The 24,817-nt window shown below is 42.0% G+C and overlaps 1 protein-coding gene across 1 annotated transcript in view; it reads left to right on the forward strand.

Moving 5' to 3' along the window:
• The first annotated feature begins 1,092 nt into the window (after positions 1-1,092).
• Positions 1,093-24,817, forward strand: part of farp2 (FERM, RhoGEF and pleckstrin domain protein 2) — a 43,053-nt gene continuing 19,328 nt past the window's right edge. Inside the window, exons 1-13 of the mRNA XM_036520675.1 lie at positions 1,093-1,157; positions 3,724-3,950; positions 18,432-18,536; positions 20,176-20,218; positions 20,320-20,398; positions 20,579-20,676; positions 20,958-21,072; positions 22,904-23,051; positions 23,140-23,235; positions 23,399-23,562; positions 23,900-23,968; positions 24,091-24,148; positions 24,276-24,480. Coding sequence (XP_036376568.1) covers positions 3,750-3,950; positions 18,432-18,536; positions 20,176-20,218; positions 20,320-20,398; positions 20,579-20,676; positions 20,958-21,072; positions 22,904-23,051; positions 23,140-23,235; positions 23,399-23,562; positions 23,900-23,968; positions 24,091-24,148; positions 24,276-24,480 — 1,381 coding nt within the window. The 5' untranslated portion in view covers positions 1,093-1,157; positions 3,724-3,749. The remainder of the gene's footprint in view (positions 1,158-3,723; positions 3,951-18,431; positions 18,537-20,175; positions 20,219-20,319; positions 20,399-20,578; positions 20,677-20,957; positions 21,073-22,903; positions 23,052-23,139; positions 23,236-23,398; positions 23,563-23,899; positions 23,969-24,090; positions 24,149-24,275; positions 24,481-24,817) is intronic.

A 24,817-nucleotide genomic window follows, 5' to 3' on the forward strand; every position in this document is an offset into this window, starting at 1 on the left:
ACAGTGCTTTTGCTTTGTATTGACAATATGTTTTTGTTTCCTTCTGGAAAAGCTGTTAAATGATACACTGTTTTTTAAGTGATGATATGTTTTAAATATCATTAAATCATTTACAATAGCTTTGTGTGCTACGCTCCATACAATAAAAACTGTTCATGGTGAGATGATAGCCCACATCTGCCAGCTGGGTAGGTGAATGGTAAAAAAGTTAATCGGTTCCCTTTTTTGGCATGTTGAACATTTTTTGTTTGGTGTGTCTCTTCTTGTCTTCTTCCATCATATCAGTTCTGTGAGTCTGTGAAGTCTATTTTAGAGGCAGGGGAATGTCGACCTGTGCTGGAACAATGGCTTCTGGTTGATGTGGTCTGAAATTCTGAACTCCCATTGGGAGTCTGAACACCTTTTCTGTTGGTGAACACCAGCACAGAGATAACTGGGCAACTTTCAAGATGGCTGATGCTTTTTATTTAACAAGAGCAACGACTGGACCCAAAATGGACTTAATGGACATTCCTGAGCTTGACCTCTTCAGTCAGGTGCCATATTCAGGAAAAAAAATATCCTTTTAGACATAGATTAGAAGGTGTTCATTTACAGAGCTGTTAGGTAATATATGAGACCATTCAAATACCTAATAGGGACATTTTAAAACAATGGCACTTTCAAATGTCAGTCTTCTTTACACAATGTAGTTACAAGAGTAGAGCAAACGTCATGAATGGCGTACGTTGATTCTTGTTGCATACATTTATTTGAAGTTTGCTCATAATTTATCGTAAAGAAAAATGATGCTCTGTCAGCAGAACAAATATATCCAAAATCAAGCAACATATCTGGAATTTAACGATCAGAGATAATGAATCATTACATACTATACAGCATAATTGCGCAGTCAGCCAATAGATAGTCCAGCAGAGCTTGCCAGATGACCAATCAATATTGAATTCTCTTGCTGTTATTCAACCAACCAAGATTTGCTTACAGGTAAAACTCTTGTCCAATTGTAAGTTAAATTTACGATGAAGGACGAACCAATAGGAATAGGAAAGGGTGTGGATCTTGCCCAATGAGGATGTAATTTGCAGTACGGTGGTAATCGCTATGGCTGGCTGAGGGACTATCCTCGGAGTTCCCGGAATACAACGAGAGAAAATCAGGTACGACGCGATTTTCATTAATCAAGGCATTCACCCATATTTCAACAGAAATAACTTGGTTTTTTTATTAGTTGTACTGTATTTAAAGTATTTGGTAACGTGGGAACTCTGTGTGCATGTCGACAATAAAACGCGCATTTGCAAAACTGCCATTTATTTAGACCACACTTTAAGATGATAGCAAACTAACTGTTCTAGTTATGTGCAGTGGTGTCATTTGGTGTTTATAACTGAAAAAGTGATCGGACTATGTTTTTCATATTTGCAGAGGGTATCCAGTTAATCGCGTATTAGCGACAACTTGCTTGTTTTTCTGGGCGTGCAAGTGACTGTAATTGACATTGAAACGCAAATTTGTGGAGTGCAGACGGTTTGAATTTTAAGGTTAACCAAATGGTTGTTAATTTGCTCGAATGTGTGTATTGTTTATGGGCTCATTTTGAGAAGACACTTAGTGTTTCTTCTCAAGTGTTTAGCAACTCAACGTCAGATGGCTTCAGGGATTTAACTTCGAGAGCGCCCACGACTGTCGATAGCTTATTGAAACAACCGGGTACTGAATAGTAAGTATAATGCCATACACGTTATGAAAACCTTAAAATGTAAGGTTATGAATGTCGGAGCAAGTTTGGGAAAACCAAGCGCTTCGAGATGGGCGACGGAATACACAAAACAGCTCGAGTTAGTTCTTGATTCCATTGTGTGTATTTCCAGTTGAAGTGTATAAAATTGTACTACCCCTTGCGCGAATGTATTATTTTGAACATTGTCAGACAGATACCTACATTGTGTCTTAAAGGAAAACAACTTTTGGACAGTATAGCCAACCTGTTGCGTCACTTTGTGTTAGTTTACTGCAAAATGTGGCTCTTCCAGTGCGGCGTAGCCAACTGATGTCACTATCGAGCTACCACGTCCGTTCGTTGTGTGCAGAAAGGCGTTGTTTTTAAATCCAGTTGGAGTTACAGACAGTTAAGCGTTGAAAGAAAACAACTGTAGCTGGAAAAGCTCCGGTTTATGATTGTATCTGTATTGTTAGCGTATTGGTAGGACATCTGAGTTGATTTGTACCAAAATGTCTTGTGTTCAACTTTATCATAGATAAATTTCTATTAAAGGAGTTCCCTCATAAGAACTGAATTTTACACACACATGTAAACGCACGGATGAAATGCTCCGGCGAACAGCCGCAGTGCGCACTGCTTGCACCAGTCAGTGGTACTTCACTGTGTTGACGTGTTCGGATACGGAGGGTTGGAATGGGTTCAAGTGTACCAACTGCGTGCCGCAAAACTACACAGACGGAAACAGTTAAAGGCCTATATTAAAATGGACGTAAAATGCATTTATGCAGACCTTTCGAAGACATTTCGAGACATTCGTCCAATCGAAATGGAAATATTGAATAGCGCGTATTCTTCATCAACTTTATGATATTGCACCACTGGAAATGTAATTCCTGTTAAAAACTAAAGAGGACCCAAGAGATGATTGTCCAAAGAGAATCTCGTCTTCCAGAATTCTAAAAGTGCTGTTTTTCTGTGGCAGTTATTTTATTGCTTTTGTTGGATATAGCAGATCAGTTACCAAAACGTAAGGCTCATATTTTGGTGATGAGGTTGAAGTCTCTGTGGAATATTTGAAATGTTACATATTGTCTTTAACGTTTTAATAAGACAGTTTGTCTGGGGGCCTATTTGCCAACTCAAGCAATTTTCAACATGCCACAGAAGGTACTTTGTGAATATTGATTTTGATGACTAGTGTAGTTCACCATGAGCTCAGTGTTTGTGCATTGATTCTAAACCACATAAACCTTCAAATGTTCAGATTAAACTCTTTAAAAATGAGAGTGAGTCAGACACGGGGAATTCAAGATTGCTGTATTTCCAAAGGGGTTTGGGAAGGAGGAAATGACTGGTACAATTGTGAAAGGCTTATTGTAGCCAAGGCTCTGTGTGTTCAGTGTTAATAGATTTGCTGATATGTTTATCACAGTTTGCATCAAAGGCAGGAGTATGTCCAGCACGCAGTTCTTCCTCGGGAGTGCCTGTTCAACATTGCTGTTATGCTCCCAGCAGTTTGTCTGTTCTTATATTTCAGTTTAGAACACAATTAATATATCCATCCCTGTGTGATCCAGTAGAAATACTTTGTGATTTGACAAATGCATTTCTAAAGAGAATTCTGTTAGTTTGGTGTTGTAATAGTCTGTAAAGGTCATGATTTGTCATTGTATACTTCTCCTGGCCTGCATTTGTTCCCAGAACAGCTCACCCACTGTAAATCCTAATGGAAGACTAAACAATGGGATTCCTTGAGTATGTGCATGTAAAATGTGTAGTTGTGATTTGTAATAACATCCCCTGCATTATATACAATAAACTCTTGAAAACTGCTGGTCTGTTAAGCCTGAAAATGAAATGTATTCATTAAACAGCTTTTCTGCACATTGTGTTTAGATGCATTATAACTGAACTGAAAGATAGCTAATTAAGAGACTCTATACTGTATAAAAAGTGTCACACTTGTGTCTTGATCCCTTTTCCTGGGTGTGTGCTTACAGGTTTGTGGGCAGGCCACGCATGAGTGATGGGTGAGATTGAGGGGTCTTACCGCATCCTGCCGACCCCAGGCACCCGCCTGGGGGCCCAGTACAATGTGGGGATCAGCACCCTGGAGCCAGGCCAGAGCCTCAACACTGCTCTGACCAGCAGCAACAAGGGCCAATCAAAGGGGCTCCAAATTCGTGTGCAGGGGCTGGACGATGCTCAGGAGTTCTATGACATGGAGGTGAGAGGTGCTGCTTTGGCTTTGCTCCGTGTTTCTGCTGCCAGCATCCTCAAGTCTTTGTTACCCCCAGAACGCGTTTTCTGGTCCGAAGCAATTGAGCCTCTTTATTCTGAAATGTTGTCTGCCTTGCACATCAGCACATGATGCCTCTGAGAATAATGTGACCCGTCAGCATGTGTCTTTTTTCTTCAATTTAAGTATTACAGGGAAAGCTCTGGAGGCTGCAAGAGCCCAGCCCCAGTTCTGTGTCTGTGTGCCTGCTGTGTGGTGGCAGCTACCATTTAGATCTTGCTTTGGTCCCCACATCCCTCCTACTTTAAGACTGCTCACTCCAGCAGGCTGCCACTGCTTACCAAGTTTTCACTACTGGGCTCAGTCAGCTGACTGTATCCGGGCCACACTGAGGATGAAACTGCACTATCCCTCTCTGCAGCTTGCGCGGTCTTATCCCTTGTGCAAAGTGTTGTACGGAACGGAAGGAAGGATGATTTAGTGCCTAGAACAAAGTCTTAAACATTATAACATCTGGGCTACTCTCTACTTGTCCTGGATATCTTCCGAACCCCTCTTTTGGTACTTCCTCTAAAGGCTTTTTGGCCCCTGCTTGTTTCGGAAGCATTTTGAGTTTCCCTGTTCTGATATTTTGTGTGATTGTAGTGTACTGTGGAATTACAGACTGTAAATTTGAAATACAAAGGATTTATTCTGTTAGAAATTACTTGTGTTTAAATAAATTTGAATATAGTAATCACCTTGGAACTCTCCTTGTGTATGAGTTCCAAAATAAATTGATTTCTTGATTTCTTCATCTAAATTGTCCACAGTATTACATTGGCTACAAAGGTATTATACAATTCCCAGAGAAAATTGCACCTGAACATTGCGCTGTCACAGGAGGGAGAAACAACTGTCTGTGTACTATTCTCATGTTACCAGTTGCATATATCGTGTAAAATAAGGACCATAAAATAGGTGATACATGCAAGCTAGTCAGAGCCTTATACTATGAAAGGGTCAGATGGTATAGCTATGGGCTAAGATTTAACGATAGCTGAATTTTTCAGTAGCATGACGTACCCAGTTGCAAAAAATGAATTTAAAAGATACATTCATGAGAATTCCTTGTGGTTTGTATAGAAGCATTTTGAGCACATAATATATACAAGATAATGAAATGGAAAAATGTCTTCCTGCAATGTGTATAACAGTTTTCTTTATTTTTTTGTTCTTTTTTTCCCCAACCATATCAACAATACAAAAAATCAACATCACTAAAAGCCTACATGGAGGATTATTGAGGCATGATTGTTTCTCAGGAATAGCCTTGTTTTCTGGCATCTGATGATCATGTAGCTGTGCTGAACTGCACCAGCTTTGGGCCAGTCACTACATATGGGAGCTGTGCTCCCTGCAAGCATCTCTGAGTTCCCCTAGCCGAGCTCTCAGCAGGATCTTGTCTCAGGTCAGTTATTGTTTGTCTGGAGTAGCTGGCGTACCTGACCTGCTGTTCTGTGTCATCTGGTTCAGGAGGCAAAACCCTAGAGCCAGGCTTTGGAATCAGTTTTTTCTGCTTTGCCATGTTTTCAGCTACAACAGCTGTTTGCATACATGGTCAGTTACATGGTGATTGACAAGAAAAAGGAGCTCAGAATGCTCTGTGTGTTGACATGGGTGTGGAAGGAGAAGGCATGCTTTAATACCAACAGGCACCATGATGTCATGTTGGTAACATCTGTTAGAGCACAAATCTGTAGCAGGGGGATTCTTTTCAGGCACCCTGCAGGTTAGAAAAAAAATCTCAAGACCTGTGATACATCAAACTGATGTGAAAAGAAATGGGGAAAAGAACAAAATTTGCCACTTTAAATCCTCTGGTTTGTTTTTAATGCTTAGAATCTATAAATGCACCGTAGATTATCCAGGCCTTAACTATCACAGGAACTGGACACTGATAGACATGGTAGAGTCTGCCTCAGAGCATCAGTGCTTTAGATGTTGGAAGAATAGATGTGCCATTTTAAGACAGCTGGAACAGGTGCTGATTATGCTGATTAATAATTTGTTGTAACTGATTACCTTGATTCAGAGTTGTTTCTGCAGTTACAGACATGCTATCAGCAGGCACAGCTGTTTACCTGTACCCTTCTAGCACTTTTGCTGGTTGTAGCACAGGAAGTTAAGCTAGCTTGGATAAGTGTAGGACTGATAAAAAGAGATGGCAGTGCTGTTCTCTGTTCCACACCAGTACATTGTTTGCCTGTTTGCCTTTTGGCCTTTCTTTACTGGCCTAAATAAGACATTGAGATCCCAACACTAATTGTGCCTAGCTTTGTTGTGACAGTAGATTCACCCACAACACTGGTGAGGAACGACAGTGGCCCGTTAAACAGTGGTGCTCCATTTATGTTTACATTTAGTCATATAGCAGACACTCTTATCCAGAGTGACTTACAGAAATGCACAGGAGTAGCCAGCTGTGCAGTAGTAGTCTACTGTGTGGAACAACGAGTTTTACATGCAGTGGCATGTGATTGCAGAGAAATCAGTGCTTTGAAAGAAAAATAGCTTTGATTCATTTCCGGTATTGCTCTTACATTGAGCTGAGTCAGTTTATCAGTATATTGATACTGTAACAGATTTTTTAACACAACATAGCCTACCTTTACAGTCGGTATGTAAGTAACTAAGTAACAAGGACTGACTAAATAGTTATGCATATTAAGTTTTTTCTCATAAACTGGCTGGCAACAGTAACGTTAGCATGCTAACATAGCTACACAACTTCACTGATTGCTCTCTCTGTACCTATCACATTGAGATATCCAAAAGGCTAGCTCTGTGGGATAAAATGCAACCAAGTGAATGTTAGCTCAGTTAGCAGCTAGATTAATTAAGATTGCTTTAAAGAAATGTCAATATCCTTTTCAAAGAACATTTGAAACTCCAGCATCCAAGTCAGGTGCAGCAACCAGTAAGAATAGTCTACAGCTGCATACTGTAAGGAGCTTGCAAACTTGGAAACATTAATATTATGAAACTTCACTAACATGGAAAAGTTGCAGAATGCACATTAAATTAATTATGATAAACATGACTGAGATGACACTGTCTCCTTCCTCCTTTTTCCTTGACGGAATGTGATTTTTCTGCTGTTAAGTGTCGTGGGGAAACATTATGTTCGAGGTGCTTTTATGTACCAGGAGCTTCTTTCCCTGGACTGGTGGTGGCGGCGGGGGGTGGCTTGGTGCAGCATCTGGGCAGATCTTCAGCAGCATGACTGTTCTCTGTGGGCTGTTTTTTTTTTCTGGGCAGACTGAACCATAGCCAGTCCGCATCTCTCCTGCCCAGCCCTGTTGCCCCTGCCCCTGTCCTCAGGCCCCGCCTTACAGTTCACATGGTCGCATCAGCAATTCCTCTTTAGGAGGGCAGAGCAACCCAAAATTTCCTGATATATTTATGCTTTGGTTAGTGGTTTTCTTCAGAATGAATGGCTCTGTTATGATTTTACAAGTTTGGTAAAAGGCGAAAGCAGAGTCCTGTTGAAAGATTTGTTTTTGGTTTTACCAGTTTGTCTTGGTATAATGTGTCACAGGATATCTGTCCTGCTTTGAATGGATTAATCTGTTGAATCTCAGAAAAAAATCGCAAACAGAAGGCTGTTTAAGAACATACCTTTAAATGCCTAATTCCACTTAATTTCCAGATCATGATAAGTAAATTATTGACAGCTGCTAGCAATCTGCTTGATTCAATAGAAGAAGTATGCAATGCTTCATCTGTCCAGCTTTTGATATTCTGAGTTTACCCCATCTGGAAGTTTAAGCATGGATTCAATTTGAAAAGCTGTTTGGCTCTGTAGATGTACAGTTGGGCTGTCTAGCATTGTTCAGGGTACTCTGTTGTAAACACTTACAGGCAGCTGAGTCTGATTACTAGAGAACCATGGTGCAGATGAGGGTGATGATTAATCCTGCAATCCCACCATGTTGGGCTCTAACTGGACAGTTGATCTCAGTGGATTTAGATCACACCAAACACATTCCTGCAGAGGAATTCCAAACGCATGCCTGCTGAGGAATTTTTGTGGGATCGTGGGTACCAGGTGTGCCCCACAACTCGCTGTGTATATTTTTTCCCCTCCGGGCAGATAAGCTCAAGGAAGAACTGGAGGCAATGGGAGAAGAATCCTGTAGGAATTTACTTTTCTTGTGCAGTACCTCCTTTAAACTGGATGATTTTCAGTTATTTCCTGAACCTTTGAAATGCTCACCCCAATAGCTGTGAGATGTCAGATTAAATGCTTGTAATTGGGGACCAGTTTAAGCACAGTCTGTTTTCAAGTGCTTTTGAATGCGTTTCAAATGCACAACGCTCAAGCACTCTGAATTTCAGCTAAGCTTAAATTAACAGCCTAATGTGTGCTTCATGGCTTCGTATTAGCTTCTGATCATAATGTGAAGGGGATATCCCTCTGTGCTGTCTGTAGCTAGTCAGCGGGATGTTTCCATGAAACCATTAACATGGTATGTTGCACAGTTTTTTACTGGGGCCAAGAATTTTATACCAATGTGTCCATAGTCTCCATTTCTGTAGTTGTGCAACTGATGAGTAGACATATTATCATAGAATTAAATTGTTAAGCTGTCAATTTAAGTTTCAGAAGTCATTGACCTAGTGGAGCTTTGTATGAAAAAACATTCATCATGTTTTCTGTCTGAAAAGAAAGGAAAAGTTTGGAATGCATAGAGCATATCCAAATGCAGGTGCACAGTCTCAATGCTGGTGTTCCTTACTGTCAGCATCAGTTCTCATGTTGTGTTCATACCGATGCTGTCCTGCTGTTTAAACAGGCTCGGTTGTGTTTCTAATGGCTGACCACATTCATAATGTTTTGTTCACTTTATGATACAGTGAAGTACTCCTTAATGTGTTCATAAACATACATTATTGAAACTCTTTTTGGAACCATGTTTAAGATATTTTGAGTTGGTTATTTATAACTTCTTAAATTTATTTATCCAATACAAAAGGCATTTTTATTTTAGTTGTCAGAACAAAATCTGCAGGGTTTTTTTTTTTTGTTTGTTTTGTTTGGTGGGTTTTTTTTATTTGAGATGGAAAACTAAAGTAATTCCTGGTGGATATCTTTGTAATGTTAAACCTGTGTTCTGTGTATGCATCCCAGGTGCATGGCATATTTTACAGCCTGCACTACACAAAATGCAAGTGTAATGTCGAATCTACACGTAGGAGTTATTTTAAATTCTTCAGGTATAAATTCAAAGCCATATGAAAATGATATACTTGAAATGGAAAAGACATGAAGGCGTGGTTTACTCTTCGCCCAGTTCACAGGTTAACTCCACTTGTGTCGAGCAAATGTGGAATACAGGTAGTCTTTGTCCGGTTCTTATGTTTGTGCCATGTTTGCTCATGTTTCAGTGCACTTGCTGTAACCCAGCTCTACAAATACCTTTACCCACTTCAGGATATTGGGAGTATGTGCTCTTGACACGTTTAAAATTAAGAGCCTTTCTTCATAAAGAATGTTTTTCTATAGTGATGTTTTTGTAAAATTCTCATGTTTTCAAATAATTACTTAAGTGTTCATGGGTTTGTTTAAAACATTTTTCCAAATAAAGGCCTATTTATGAATGCTTGTACATTCTGACTGTGCACAATTGCTGCTCTAATTGCTGCTCTACTGATCCCATGGCTCAGTGTTAACAGCCGAATATCCTAGTGCTCCTGAAGGAATAATTTGGGCTAGCAAGTAACATTACTATGCTGCCTGACTTTGCTACCAGCACTACAATATGAAGTCTGTGAAGGTCTGTGAATCATGTGATATAGCTGTAGTGCAGTGTACTGTAGCTCCAGCTTCAGTGGAGAGAAATTAGCCAGGTTATCAGAACTCAGTGGTCTTTGCCAGGAAGTCACTGATAACAAATTTAGAGGGAAAGTACCTGGCAAAGTATTTCTCAGTCCCACAGTCAGGCTGTAAAAACTGAATTGAATAAATTACTAGGTGAGCATATAATTTATTTGGAAATACATTAATTTAGAGCAAGAATATAAGTAAATAAATGTACATTTAACACTAGTGCATTTATTGCTATAGTCTTAAAATGAATGCTAACAATAAATCATATTATGGGAAGAGATGCTTATCTTTTGAAATCTCAGTTAAGACGTTTTGGCAACTGACGTCTTCATTTGGGCAGGCATAAGTTTATATGGCAACCATTCCTTGAAATTAATATCGGGCCTTGATACAGATTCAAGACCATTACCTACTTGCCTCGGATAAGCTCTGTCCCTCAAGGATATGCAGTTGTCCACTTTTAAACTGGAACAGTCCTTTTGCCTCAATGTGCTTTGTATTTCTCTGTGGTTAAAATCAATGTGGAGAATTTACTTCTTTCATAAGTTGTTTTCACAACAGTTCATTATTACTGTGGGCAAAAGTAAAGGCAGTAAACTGGGATTGTAGCCCAGCTGTTGTGAGCTGCTAGCCTTTTTGGTGCTGCTGACAGAGCTCATGAACAGTGCTATAGGAAGTAATAAGGAAGCCACCATATCAGGCAGGATTTCCTGCCATTTATAGAGAAAGGGAGCCCTGATTACTGTCCAGGCTTTGTCTGGCAGAATGAATTTTCCCCCCGTTGCTGATGCTTCGTACTGAAAGTTCATGCTGTGTTATTGTGAAGCCCAGTAGTGTCTCCACGGTACGTGGCTTTGTCTGAGTGAGTCTTTTGTGGCATTTCTGATGCATGCTGTATGGATTTCTTGTGTGTATCTGAAATGATACTTTGACCCAAATCTTCCTGTAACAGTGACAATGGCTCTGCTCCAATGGCAGCTGCAACGTGAGGACAACACTGCTGTTTTACTTATGCAAGTTGAATCACAGTCTTTTTTTTTTTTCGTATGTTAACATGGACCATGCTGAGATTTTTGTAATTTAGCGCACCATTTCATTATGGTGTAGGTGGTGATGATGGAAATGTTCATTCTTGTCTGTAAACCACTGCATTAGTAATTTCTTATGATCCCTGAACAGCTAGGGGTCCTCTCTTCACAAACAAGCTGATACTGTGCCCACAGACACCCTTGTGCATTAGCTTCTTGTCCATTGAGGTACAACACAGAGGATGAAAGTGAGACTTCAGTCTGTCATTGAAATGCATTGTGACATTGTTTTTCTCACAATAAAGAAAATCATGACCAAGACCTTTCCTGGGCTAGATGGCGTACCCAGTACATGTTCATGGGCACCAGGATCCTCCTACTCCATGCAGGGTGAAGAGCCCAGCCTCATGGTGTCTAGCCGAGAACACAGGCCCCCTTTTATCCAGTCTGACCAGGCCGCAGCCAGCCCTCACCACTTGCACTCAGAGAGTGCACAGAGAGGTCTGTGGAACTCTGCGTTGTGAGAAAGCAGTAGGAGGGGTAGGGTGACCAGGCCTTCAGCCTTAGCAAACGGGCATGTAAATAGCATGGCTGACGACCACAGGGGGTGCAGAGGGGGCCTCTGGTGCTAAAAGAGCTGTTGTGTCTGATGTGCTGTGTTCAACTCTTTTGGGGGGGGGGGGGGGGAGTGGTGTTGGCTGCAACGGAGCTGCGGGAAGTTTTGCCAAGGAATTTTAACAACTGGCCTCTTAAACTTTTAACCCTCTGCCGTAAGGGACAGAAAGATGCCTCGGTGCTGTACACTGTAGCATTAGTCAATTAACCTGAATTGGTTGAGTTGATGCATTGGTTTGGTGGAATCATAAGGTTAGTCTAGTATTTTACAGTGCAGGACAAGCTATTAATGGAGCCACAATAACCCACCTGCTCACATTGCTAATATTGCAATGCATACAAGCAAGAATAACAAATTGATTAGATGATAGCATCACAATGGACTAAGCACTGAATAGACTTAGCATAGGCTACTTCCTGTGCTGTGTACATAAGTGTCACTCAATATGTACATCCCCTACCACTTAAATGGTTGAAAAGACTGAATACTGCTTCCCCTGTAAGTCATGTCACAGAATTTCCCTACATTAAACTATACTGATGTACAAGCCATTTGATTTCATTTTAAAATGTTCAGTTCTTCTGTAAAAGTATAGGGGCTCTAAATTAATTTGTCGCATGAAATAATTTGAAGTGAACCATATGATTAGCACACTTTTGAATATTTATCTCATGGACTGTGGAATGCAGTTGTTTTTCTCTAAAGTAGCATATGTTTCTCTTGATTGCCCTACTGTAAACCCAAAAATGTCCTGCTCTGGCAACATTATGAATAGTGACACGTGTAACATGGTGGATTTGTGTTCCCCTCCTGTCCTAAGGAGAAATTGGTTAAGCTCAGAGTTGTAGCATAGAATGTCAGGATTGTCCCACCTCCCTGAAATAGATTTCTGATTTGCATTTTGTGCAGTAAGCAAATGGGTTTGTTTCTGGCATGCATTTTTAGTAGCCTCCCATGTAATCTGATGTGCCCTTGTGGTATGAATAAAGAATCCTTGTAGCTGTTTCACAGTGTAGGTTGGAGCCTTTGAGTACCTTGTAAATCTTTACAAGTAGCTTTTCAAGGGGTAAAGATTTTACATGTAATGGGAGGATAAGGTAGATAAAGTCTTTAAGGTGTGCCCTGATTGCTTTTGAGATTATGATTTTCACAAAATGAGGTCATTCCCAACTCACTTGGTAAATTGGTTTACCTGCGGAAGGGTATGCATGACATTTTCTGAGCTGCATAAGGTTATGTCAAACATGCTAAGAGTGAGGCAGCATTTATAATCAATAAAAATTACAACTGTATACATTATGGCCAACTACATTCTACATGTGGGCTTGAATTCTATTTATTATGTTCTCGTATTAGTTTCAGGTATGTTATTTAAATTTAGACTTGAGGTGATCTAAAGCATTCTAGTCATTTGTGAGGACAAACCAGGTCTAATCCTGCAAGCTCTGATTTACTTGCACTTATCAAGTATCTATTTATAGCTTCTCGCCCCTATGTCTTCACTCTTATTAAAGCTGTAAGAACTTACTCAAAGCAGATACTAGGCTGACCCCTCTTGAATATTTCAAAACGACAGTGTGTTTGCAATGAATGTGTATGATCCAATGAATTAGGATCATAAATGCAATAAAAGGCATTTGTGGAGTTTATCAGATATTTGTTAGTTGAGAATCTTTGATTCTAGAGTCCAGTAATTCCATATTGCAGATAGCGCTCAATTTTGCATAGTATTACATGTGGACATGCAGAGAAAGATTCGGCCAAAAAGTAATTTACTAATATTTGTCTTATTTAAAAAGAAAAACACTTGCTACTCCTCAAATATTAACATGCACAAATAGTGTCACTTGTCATATGATGAGGGCAGAATGTTAAGGGATGTTTAACTAATAATTGTAAAGCTTGATTAGCAAAAAAAAAAATCTCAGTATTACTTCAGTAAAATAATTCAGGTTAGAATTTTATGTACAATTCTTTACTAGCTCTCAGGTTCTTCATCGGTCCATTGGTCTGGCCTGGATAAGAAATTTTGTTAGAACTGGTCTGTGAGGCTGAAACATTAGCCCTTTTTATATTCAGATTTTGTCATTTAATTATACTGCAAGTATATATGCATGATGAAAAATGTATGATGGTATGACCATTATCGCTCAGTGTAATTTCATGTAAATTGTTATCAATACTGTATTAGTCATGAAAAACTCACATGAGCCCAGTTGATCTGTAATAAAAGGGTAGATGACTTGGATTTAAAGAAGACTGTTACTTTATACCAATTAAGCCACCCTCTCCTAAGTGCACAACAGGTAACGGAAGGAGACAAATCAATGGAATTAATTAGAATTTGTAATAGCATACTCTGAATAAATTAATTTAGTTTCGGCTGCTAATTGCCTGTGTGACAATGGTTTCTGTGTTTATCTGTGTCAGTAATCCTGCATAGCGCTGAAAGATGATGGCAGAGTATAAAGAGGGAGACAGAAAGCCGTCCTACGGTGTGTGTGAGTCATGACCACTGCCTGTGAGCAACAGTTTTGTAGAAGGCGTGGGCAGAGTTGTGTTGGTGTGAAGTGAAAAGACAGGAAATCACAATGTCAGTACTGAGCAGTGAGAACAGTCTGGAGTTCATGGAAATGTGCCCCAACTCCTGTTTACAATGTTCCAGACTGAAATGTTAGCAGTTGGTTATCTGTGCCTTAACCCATCCCATCTATAATCACACCATACATTGCAATCAGGGTAACATATTAGTTGCTGGAGCTGGAGAGATTGGGATATAGCTGCTATGCCCTAGAGACACCATCCAGATTGATTTTTTCCCCTTCTTGTTTAAGTCTGTGCTCAGAACCTTTGCTGTTTTTAGCTTCCCCTGCTGCTGACCAACCACTCTTTCTTGAATCTGTGTGACCATTAAGGGCGGTTTTTCTCAGTGGCCTGTGGGTGTGTCAGTGTAATTTTCTGTGATGTGAAATGCAACTGAAGTACATGGAATTGCTAGCATAGGGTTTGGATGCACAGCAGGAAATCCAATACAGACTGGCATGCATCCAAGTATATTTTCACTGTGCTTACAGAGGTGTGTTGCTCAGTAACCATAGCCCGCAAAAACATTAAAAGAAAATAATCAGTTGGTGGAATGAATTAAGGGACACCCCTGTCAGTTATCAACAAAAAAAACAACAGTATGAATATAAAATACTCAAATACTCAAACTGTAAGTTTTCCATCGCAATGTATACAACACAGTATTAGTGTTTTTGGCCTGAAAGTAGTAAGTCCCCCTGTTTTTTTTTCTAAGCCAGAACAATCTTTTGAGACTAGAAGTGCAGTGGAGAAAGGAAGAACAAACTGTACGTGCTTGTGTTTGTGCAGCATGTCTGACTGCAGAGGTGAGGAAATATGTGTCTAGGTCAGCAGATCCTTTGGTGCTGCTCTCCAAGCTGGAATGAAGGAAAACAGTCTGGCCAGCCTCCTCATGAGTATTACATGGACATAGAGCTGTATTGTAGAGGGACATGCAGCAAAACCTATAGAATGAAAGAAGCATTAAATCGGTGTGGGTGTGACTGAGAATGAGAGAGAGGGACGAACAGAGACTGAGAGCTGTGTCAAAGTGGGCAGTGAAGAGCAGCTCTGGAGGTCCGTCCCTCTCTGAGGTGACACAGCAGACTGGAGCAGTTGGTCAGTAATGCCATGCTGACAGCGTCAGTCTGCTTAAGACTAGGTGCAGGTACAGTAAGCCTGATTAGCCTCCATGTCATCTGCTGACAAGCCCCTTGTTGCCAGCTGTCTGCGAGGGAACTTTGCAGGCCAGGCCATGTTCAGCGAAGTGCCTTGTGTGTTGAGTGGGAATGCATCTGTTTTCAGAATAGAACCTCTATGTGTTCTCTGGCTTTGCTTATCATTTGTCCTGGTTTAAATCCTCAGGCATTTCCATAGCTCTCATGTTTATGAAATGAGTCTGGACCCAGCATATCTGATGTGGTATGACAGGTCTGCTCAGCTAGGGAAGCACATGCAGAAACCGAGTCAGGGAGGAAATGAATGATTGTCTGTTTGCACTAAATAGCCATATCTAAGACTGCACAGAGGAAGCTCTTGTTTTGTCTACAGAGAAGCTCCTTGGCCTCATTGATGTAGAGCTGACATGACACCATGTATTAATTTCATATTTTTTGTTTAAGAAAATTTCATAATTTGGATGTTAAATTGCACAGCGGCATTAGAGGCAAGTTTGTTAGGCATGTTTGTGTAGTAGCTGCTGTAGAGGCTCCAGGAGGGGGGAGGCTGTGTGTTTTTGAAGAGCGGCTTTATAGTAAGCTACTGCCACTTGAATAAGCAGATGACATTGCTCTCCACATTGTGCAGCATACAAGCCTAAACACATCTCTGCCATTGGCAGTTTTAAAAGGTTAAAACGGGAGTGTTCCTTTGAAATGATCCATTTAGTGTAATTCCGTTTTATATTCATGTTGTGGCCCTTTCTCACGAGTGTGTGATGATGCCTCCAAATGAGGCATCTTTTACAATTATTCTTGGATGTTAAAAATGTGTGTCCCTTCAGTTGTGGTGTTAAACCAGACTTACACAAAACCATGACTGGAATATAAAACAATTCGCTCATAACCAAGAAGTGTTACCAAATGTAATATTTCCCCATTTCACATGTGGTAAATTCATCTTCGTATTTTATCCATGAACACAGCCTTAATGAGTGTAAAATTATTTTGGCTGCCTTGCAGAGCTATTAGCTCCAGAGTCTTTCCTCCTTGTTTAAGAACCGAGCCCTCCTTCAAAAACACAAGCAACCCCAGATATGTTTACACTACTACATCACTGCTCACTGATAGCTTAGGCCTCGAGTTATTAACTCAGATTGTTTTCAATCTGCTTGTTGCAAGGAAGAATTTTCCAGTTTGGCACAACAGCAGCTGCTTTTCATAGCATTTTCTCTCCTTAAAGTAGAAGGAAAGACTGCCTTGCCAAAGAAACATCTGCCCCACTGTAATCCCCCTGCTCTAGTGTGCATGATTCGTTGATCCACTAAGCAGACTGCCCTGGTAACAATCACACCATATTCATTTCAATAGCAGGATTGAGGATTTCTCACTGGGGTCGATATCTCATCAGCATGATGTAACATTATAATTATTGTTTTGATTGTGCATGTAGAAAGGCTGGTTTATTTAGCCAGTTTTAATGCATGTTTATCTTGCACTTACAGCTCATTTAGCACAAAAATGCTGTTTATGCAAGGCGTTTACCACTTGATTGTGAGCTTCATTTCAACTGTTTGGGGGGATTAACATCATTGTTGGAATAGTCTTATTCAGTATTCACCTGGCCTACCACTCTAGACTAATTGATTGCAGTTTTTTCAGTAATTACTTGCAAATGTTGTGGCTTGCACTCCAAGCAATGCATTTGGAAGCCAGGGCTGACTTTTTTGTGGAAATCCTTTCAACCAGCACCGCTTGTTAGAATGACTTTAAATTGGCCTATGGTACCTGCAGGTGGGTCTTGGCGGAGGACAGAGAATGCTGCTGAGATTGAAGTGACCTGATCACTGAGATGTTCGAGTACGGTGCTGAAGTTCTTTGCTGGAACTGTACTGAATGAGAAATTGTGCCAGTCTTGGGAGTGGCTGAATCAGTAACACATCGTAGTTGGCAGGAATATAGCACAACTGCCTGCCTCTCCCTAGTGGGCCAACTGGTATCATCGCTGGCTCTTTGTGTTTCGACCTAGTCTGAGTGGGAGCTGGGGGAAGAGTGCAGGTCTGACAGTGAGACAGTCAATCCTGTCTTTATCTACCCAGCCAGGTGGAGTTATGACATTTAGACTGATAGCAATTACATTTTGTCAGATGTAGTATTGTGTAGGATTAAGTTGAGTTTACCTGAGAAATGTCAGATCATGCCGATTGCCCTTTCAGGAGCTGTTGCGTGTGTTTAGAGAAAAAGCAACATAAGTGGCATGAATTTCCCCTGGAGAGAGAGCTGCAGTAGTGCCCTCCCCTTCTTATCTGGCCAGATTACTCTCTGGAAGTATTTAAAAGGAGGCTGTGTTTTTGTTTTTCCATCCGAAAGCGATTATCTTCTAATCACAACTTTGCCCATCTGCGCGGAAGCAGAAATGCAGGTAATGTCTCGCTGGCTGCATGGAAATGATTTTTATCCTCCATGTGAGCGCTCAGTGACAAATTGTAACATGAGTTAAACACTTGATTTGTCTGTGTGCATGGGTGTTGACCTAAAGCAAGTAATTTACCACTTTCTCTTGCTAACCTCCTTGTAGAGGGGCAAAAATTAGTTTTGCAAATGCAAACCAGTCTGCTTTTAGGTTTTTTTTTTTTATACATCCTTTTACGTCACCTCCAGATGTTTCCCCTATAATTTTCATATAAAAGTCACAGGGTAGGACTCCAAACCCCCAAGTGCCGTGTATTTTCTGTAAATAGTAATTAGTCCTACATTTAGTAGAAACGAACCCTGAAGCGGTACTGAACTGCACTGTATTTCTTCCCTGCAAATTTGCTCTCTTACAGATGCTCATTCCACCTTTCCATCCTCTCCCTGCTGTGTGATAAACGTAGCCCTGGGACACAAACCGTATGACCACAGGGCAGCAGGAAGGGGCTTCTGCCCTTATTAGGAGCCCTTGTATTGTCAGCACTCTGCGCCAAAAATTGGCTTGCACTGAATCGGAAGAATTGCTCACCGCGGTCTGGCACCCATTAACCTCTGCTTCAATTAATCCTCATTGCAGATAATACATGTTTATAGTGAAAGGCTTTATCTCATTTAACCTGGCTGATTCCATTCATCATGCTGACTAGGACTTAAAAACGTGATTTCAACAGCAGGCCAAGAAAGTAGTAGTTTCCAAAAGGCTTTACATTTCAAGCAAAGCAAAATGTAATAGACACCCTCTTTTTACATCTCTCTCTTCAGACCAAGGCTGACGGCCAAGCCCTCCTGTCCGAGGTGTTTAAGAGGTACAATCTCATTGAGAGCGACTATTTTGGCCTGGAATTCCAGACTTTGCAGCTGAACTGGGTATGTATTCAGCAGTCAAGGACTATACGATTTCACTGGCAGCTTAAACAGACCAACCCTCCAGCCCAAAATCTTGCTTGTGCTATGCATGTTTTGTTTTGTTTTTAGTTGCTGGTCAGTAATCAGGACTCAGCAGACTGTGAGTACAGTTGTTTTTTGCTAAGATAGTGTCCATGAAAGCCACAAGAGCAAAACGGCTGCACAGGCAGCTACCAGCTATACCAGGACACTGGGTCATAGCCTGAAGAGCTCCCAGCAGCAAAGGGGATGGAGAGATGTGCACGGATATTGAGTGGTCTGTGTTCAGCATGTGTGTGTTCAGTTGTAGCGTTGTTGCATAGCATTATTTTAAAAATATTTGTTTTGATGTGGCATACCTCTTTTATTCAGTAGTTTATCCAGCCTTGTCCGTAGTAGAGGTTTCAGCATTACCTGTCTGGTGCCAAAAACAAGTTAAGAACTTGTTTGTCTCAGAACATAAATAAAATGCATTGAACAAAATGGGGAAAAGAGCAACTAGAGATGTATAGGTATGAATAGCAGGCAGATGTGAACTATTTACGATGGTGGATTCAAAAAGAAGAGAACTGGAGACTCTCTCAGGCCAAAAAAGATTTTCAGTTGTAAGAAATGGTTTATACTGTTTATTTTCTGAACTGCGAGTGGGTTTAGAAGTGTACTTTGGAAAGACCTCAGAGGCCTCCAAGCATTTTAGTGATATAAAAAAAGCATTCAGATAGAGTTTGTTTAAAAGGAGTGATCTGCACTTTGAAACCTGTGCCCTCTCACAAAACCCCTGAGTGGTCTGTTATGATTTGCCTAGGCTATTCATTATTTTTAGATTTTGTTAGTTCACAAGGACTGACACCACATGAAAGTGCATCACTGAATTCCTAGAGGTGGAGCTGCCCTTACACTTCTTAGAGAAATGAATTTGAACGTGAGGACCCACCTGTGTCCCCCACATCCAGCCCTCTAAAGGTCAGAGTCGCATATAGCTGCACACCTCGCCCTGTGGAACTAGCAGGCTGGGAAGGTAGGGGCTTTTACCCCTGGTCAGAGAGGAGTTAAAGAGCAGCATAGAGCGTCCATGACAAGAGGTACATTCCTCACTCAACCAGACCCAGATGTGCTGGGGAAGGAGGGCCCCTGCTGTGTAGCCGTGCAGCCCTGCGGCTAGACCCTCCACCGCCCCCCTCCCCCTGCTTCTCCTGCAGAATCACTGTCCTGCATACACAGCCGTCACCACCACAGCCCCTCCCCTCATCTGCCTCAAGTGTCACTCATGTATGGCCATCGCCACAACATCCGGCCCCTGGACTCCTGCTCTACCACAGTGTCATTCACATACATCTGTTACCACTGCTTTGTAAACCAGCATTACAACCCATACTTTGTTTACTACAGTCACGGCAGTATTGTTTGCTGTCAAAAACCAGACATGAAAGTAGGTTGTCTACACAGTGATAATTTGTTACTGTGTTTGGAAGACCTGGGCTTTTTACTTGAACGGCACTTTCAGGTACACACAGACAGATCTGCAGAATCAACAACAAGCTTGTTCATTTGTACAGAGATTATGGACATGTTATGTCCTGAATTTATGTTATGTCCTACTTTTATTACTTTTGTTTTTCAGGTTTGGCTGGAATCAGTGAAGCCTATTGTGAAACAAGTGAGAAGTAAGTGGAGGTCCAGCTTTCTCCCTTTTTCCTCCTAGCATTTATTAATGCTGCCTTCACAACTGCATAGTGTGTTGTAATGCACACTCAATTTTCTCCAGGGCCCATGAACACACTCTTCAGACTGTCAGTGAAGTTCTTTCCCCCAGACCCTGGCCAGCTGCAAGAGGAATACACCAGGTAGGGCATCCATTCACCAAATTAACCAGCTGTTTCAGATCATTCATGGTCTTTTGTATTAAATGCTGTGCACACGTGGCAGCTGCTTAAAAACGCAGTCAGCATGTGAAATCATTCTTTCATTTTTGATCATACGCGCAGCAATAAACACATGGTCTGACCCCCTTAGTGTTCCTGCAGGTACCTGTTTGCCCTGCAGGTGAAGAGAGACTTGACTGAGGGCAGGCTGACCTGCTCAGAGAACACTGCTGCCCTCATAGCCTCTCACCTGGTGCAATGTGAGTACATGCCCCTGCTGGCGGCTTGCCACAGCAACTGCTCTCCCCCGTGTGATGATGAAGTGTCATTTCAGTTGTAAATGCATGTAAAAAAAAATAAATAAATCAGGAAATCTTCAGATATCAGATCATCAAATGTGGCAGGAGGCTATTTACACATTCCGTATGAGTGAATATAGTTAGTGTATGAAAATGAATGCAAATGTGAAATTCTGCAGTGGAATGTTGTAGTAATGGCTCAGGGTCTGTGTAGTGTTCATGTCCTTTCCACACCCCCACAGCGGAGATTGGCGATTATGATGACATTGCAGACAGGGAGTACCTTAAGATGAACAAGGTGGTGCCTAAGCAGGAGAAACTGCAGGAGAAGATCATGGACTTCCACCGCAGACACCTGTGAGTCAAAACCTGAGGATCTCTGGTTCTGTCATTACTGTTAAATGGATGACGCTTTGTGCTGGCTCAGAGGATGTGGATCAGGGCTTTGTAATCCTGGTCCTGGAAGATCCAGCAAGTTCTCCAACTCTTTTTAAATGATTGGCTGCCTCAGAACTGGAATTGATCCAGTTAGGCCAGTAATTAGTGGAATTCAGTGGAAAAGAGACATTCTGAACTGCTGCCTTCCTGGAAAAAGTTGTTGGCACAAATGTTGTCCATAACCCCTCCTTTTTATCTTTTTCACATAATGCTTTTGGTTAGAATTAGAGGTGGGTCATGTGATCCTAGTTTGCCTATTAGGAATAGAAAATACCTGGAACAGCTAAGAAACATATAGGTTAATCCTTTCACTTGGTTTTGATAAAATCTCGATAAAATATGAGATAATGTAACTCAGCAGCTCCCAGTTGGAGGCCATTTGTTCTTGATTTTGGTCACATTCATTGAGTTAATGGAAAATTAATATTTTGAACTGCTTTGTAAAAAAAGCAGTTAATCAAGACCATTTGGAGGAGGAGTCATACAGTACAATATGGTGGCGTTGCATTCTTTCCATAGCGAGTGTACAGTGTAGCCCAAGAGTGTGCAAGAACTGAAAATGGAACATGACAAAATCTCAACTAAAAAATGTGATTCTCTGTCTTAAGTATCAACACACCAGTGCTCTGCAGTGATCTCTGCAGCTATCTGACTGTGGTCTGCGTTTTTCGGGAGCGTTTTGTGATTTAGTGCTTCTGTATGGAGGAATTTTCCACTGGCTGATGCTGTTAAATGGATCAGAAATGTGGTATTCATAAGCACTGCTCAGTTTTACATGCAAGGTACAGTCTGAAACTATTTAGATAGTTTGTATGACACAACTTAAACACAACAGAAATAAATATTAACTCGGTGCAGGGAGGTTGCCAAAAATGTTAATACCTCACGCACATCTGGTCTCACCATCGACACTTGTTGTTGTGTTGGACACACTCCCTCAGTCCAGAGAGCTCTGATAACATAATACAAGTATATTTCTAGCACCTTATGAAAAACACTAATACTGCAGCTTGTTTTAGCTGTCCAAGTGGATACATAAAAAAGTCCAGCAGTCCTCCAGCACTGTCTCACACACTTGGCTCTGCCTGTGAATTAGCCCTGGAATTTTCCCAAGCCCTCCCTGCTGACACAGGTCTGTCCTGTCTGGGGTGTTTGACAGCCAGTTTGTGCCATCGTTTGGTGGCATTGCAGTTGTGGGCTTGGCCTGGTTGGGAACTCACTTTAATCCCTGCTGGTTGACAGTGAGTTAGCTCTGGGTTCCCAGCCCACTGCCTAATCCCTGGCTCAGGCTGTTTTATTAGCCATACGGGCAGCAGGGCCAGGGAGGGCCATAAGGAGATTTCTCCGCTTAAAGGATGAGCAAAATTAGAATGCAGTGATGATCTGGCATGCCGCCAGGCTACCGTGATTAGTTTTGCCCCAGAGGAAAACATTTCAGTGATTTGATGGCTCTTCCTCTCCCAACATGACGTGGTCCTGTAATCACACTCTAAAGATCTTTCTGACCATGTGCGGGGTGGGAGTCTTGGGTGTTGATTCTGTAATCACAGATCCAGATTGAACTTCTGGGAGTGGAGTGTTTGGAACAATTATTATTTATACAACAGTTATTTATTAATTATTTCTTTCTTTGATCCGGCAAAAAATGTGTGGCATAGGGTTACAGTAACCCACATATATTCATTCAGACACACGCTAATTATTTGAGTCCATGTCCCGCACTGACTTTCTCCCTTTTGTCCTGTTGAAGGGGTCAGACTCCTGCAGAGTCAGATTTCCAGGTTCTGGAGATTGCTCGCAAACTGGAGATGTATGGTGTTCGCTTCCACCCAGCAGCTGATCGGGAGGGAACCAAGATAAATCTGAGTGTGTCTCACACGGGGCTGCAGGTCTTCCAGGTGAGTGTTGCCACTGCCAGGCACCTCTGTTTGCGGAACTGTATTAAGGCAGGCATCTTCACTTTTCGTCTGTATGCTCTTCAAACAGGGTAACACCAAAATAAACACCTTCAACTGGTCCAGGATTCGCAAGCTGAGCTTCAAGAGGAAGAGGTTCCTGATCAAGCTCCACCCAGAGGTTCATGTGGGTATAGCATCCTGGAAGGGAAGCAAGGCCCCACTCACTAGTGGAATGGCTTAAATAACCCATACAGATGCCAATGATAAGAGTGATATGTAATGTAAAGTCCCTGTACATTTTCAAACCGATGCTAATAAGCGGAGTGTTGTTATATATGCATTTTCAGGGTCCCCACCAGGACATTCTGGAGTTCCTCATGGCGAGCCGGGACCAGTGCAAGGTGTTCTGGAAGAACTGCGTGGAGCACCACTCCTTCTTCCGCCTGTTGGACCAGCCACAGCCCAAATCCAAAGCCATTCTCTTCAGTAGGGGCTCCTCATTCAGATACAGGTGGGCATGGTTCTTCTCACAAACAACAGTGGAGTCACAGCACCTTCTTATTGCACAACAGTCAAACACATTGCCCTGCCAATAGGTTATTACAAGGGCCTGTTGTCAAAACAAGCAATAAATGTACTACTTCATTTGTAAATTATATCAAACCGTTGCTGTGTGTCTATTTGCCGTGAAGAAGTATTATTAATTTATGGCTGGTTTCATAACAAAATAAGGAGTCACCATAAACATCATTTTAGTCCTCCATCAGGAGCTGAAGGGCACGGACCTTGCCCCTTATGACTAATTGTTGTGTGTGAGGATTGGGTTTGACCCATTTCACGTTTTTCAGCGGGAGAACGCAGAAACAGTTGGTGGAGTATGTGAGGGACAGTGGGGCTCGGAGGATACCCTACCAGAGGTGAGCAGAGGACTGGGGATCCTCAGTCTGCTTCTCAGAGTGGGTGAAACGTGTGCATTGCCCTGCTTTACATGGTCTCTTCATGTTTGTGCAAGCTTTCTCTCATTCTTTCCATTCGGTAGAAGGAACAGCAAGGTCCATATGTCCTCTCGCTCCCTGGCTCCTGACATGTCAAAACAGGTCAGTAGTAGCTCAACCCTCAGGAAACGTATATCTCCTAATGAGGTGTCACGCTTTCCTTTATTTTTAAAATGCAGAATGGTCGTCCAGTGTGGCCGCACTGACCGAGCTCTGTTTCTACCTTCAGAATCTGTCTCTCAGTGAGAGCCTCCGAGTCCCAGGCTCCCCCTCTTCAGCCACCGTCTCCTTCCACTCACTGCACGCCTCCAGCTCTCTCCCCAGGCCGGAGCCTCTGCACCAGCCTCCCCCACCGCAGCAGCCAGCTCGGCCACCCAGCCCCCAGAAGGAGGAGCCTGTCAAGGCCATCCCCCAACCTCACTACGCCTTCCAAGGTGCCACTTGTACCCGGGCAGCAGGAGACTGCAGCCCCTCGTTTGTGTGTGTAGAGAGTAGCGCTTCCAAACCGCAGCCCTCCCAAAATGGCAATGACAACAGTGGGCAGGGGGGGAGGGGGTACATCGGGGGAGGGGAAAGGAAAGGAATCTTCACGGCTGAGATTTTTGAGGCAGAGCTCCTACGGGCCAGGAAGGTACCCCCATTCTCTCTAGTGAGCACACAGCTGCAGGTCACAGAAGAGTTCATAGATGATGACCCAACTGAAATGTCCTTTTTTGGTGGGGGCGCAGAAGCATATAGCTATGGGTTTGAGGGCACAGATAAGGAGATTGC

Source organism: Megalops cyprinoides, chromosome 2 (genome assembly GCF_013368585.1).
Source record: "Megalops cyprinoides isolate fMegCyp1 chromosome 2, fMegCyp1.pri, whole genome shotgun sequence".
In the NCBI taxonomy this organism is placed as follows: Eukaryota; Metazoa; Chordata; class Actinopteri; order Elopiformes; family Megalopidae; genus Megalops; species Megalops cyprinoides.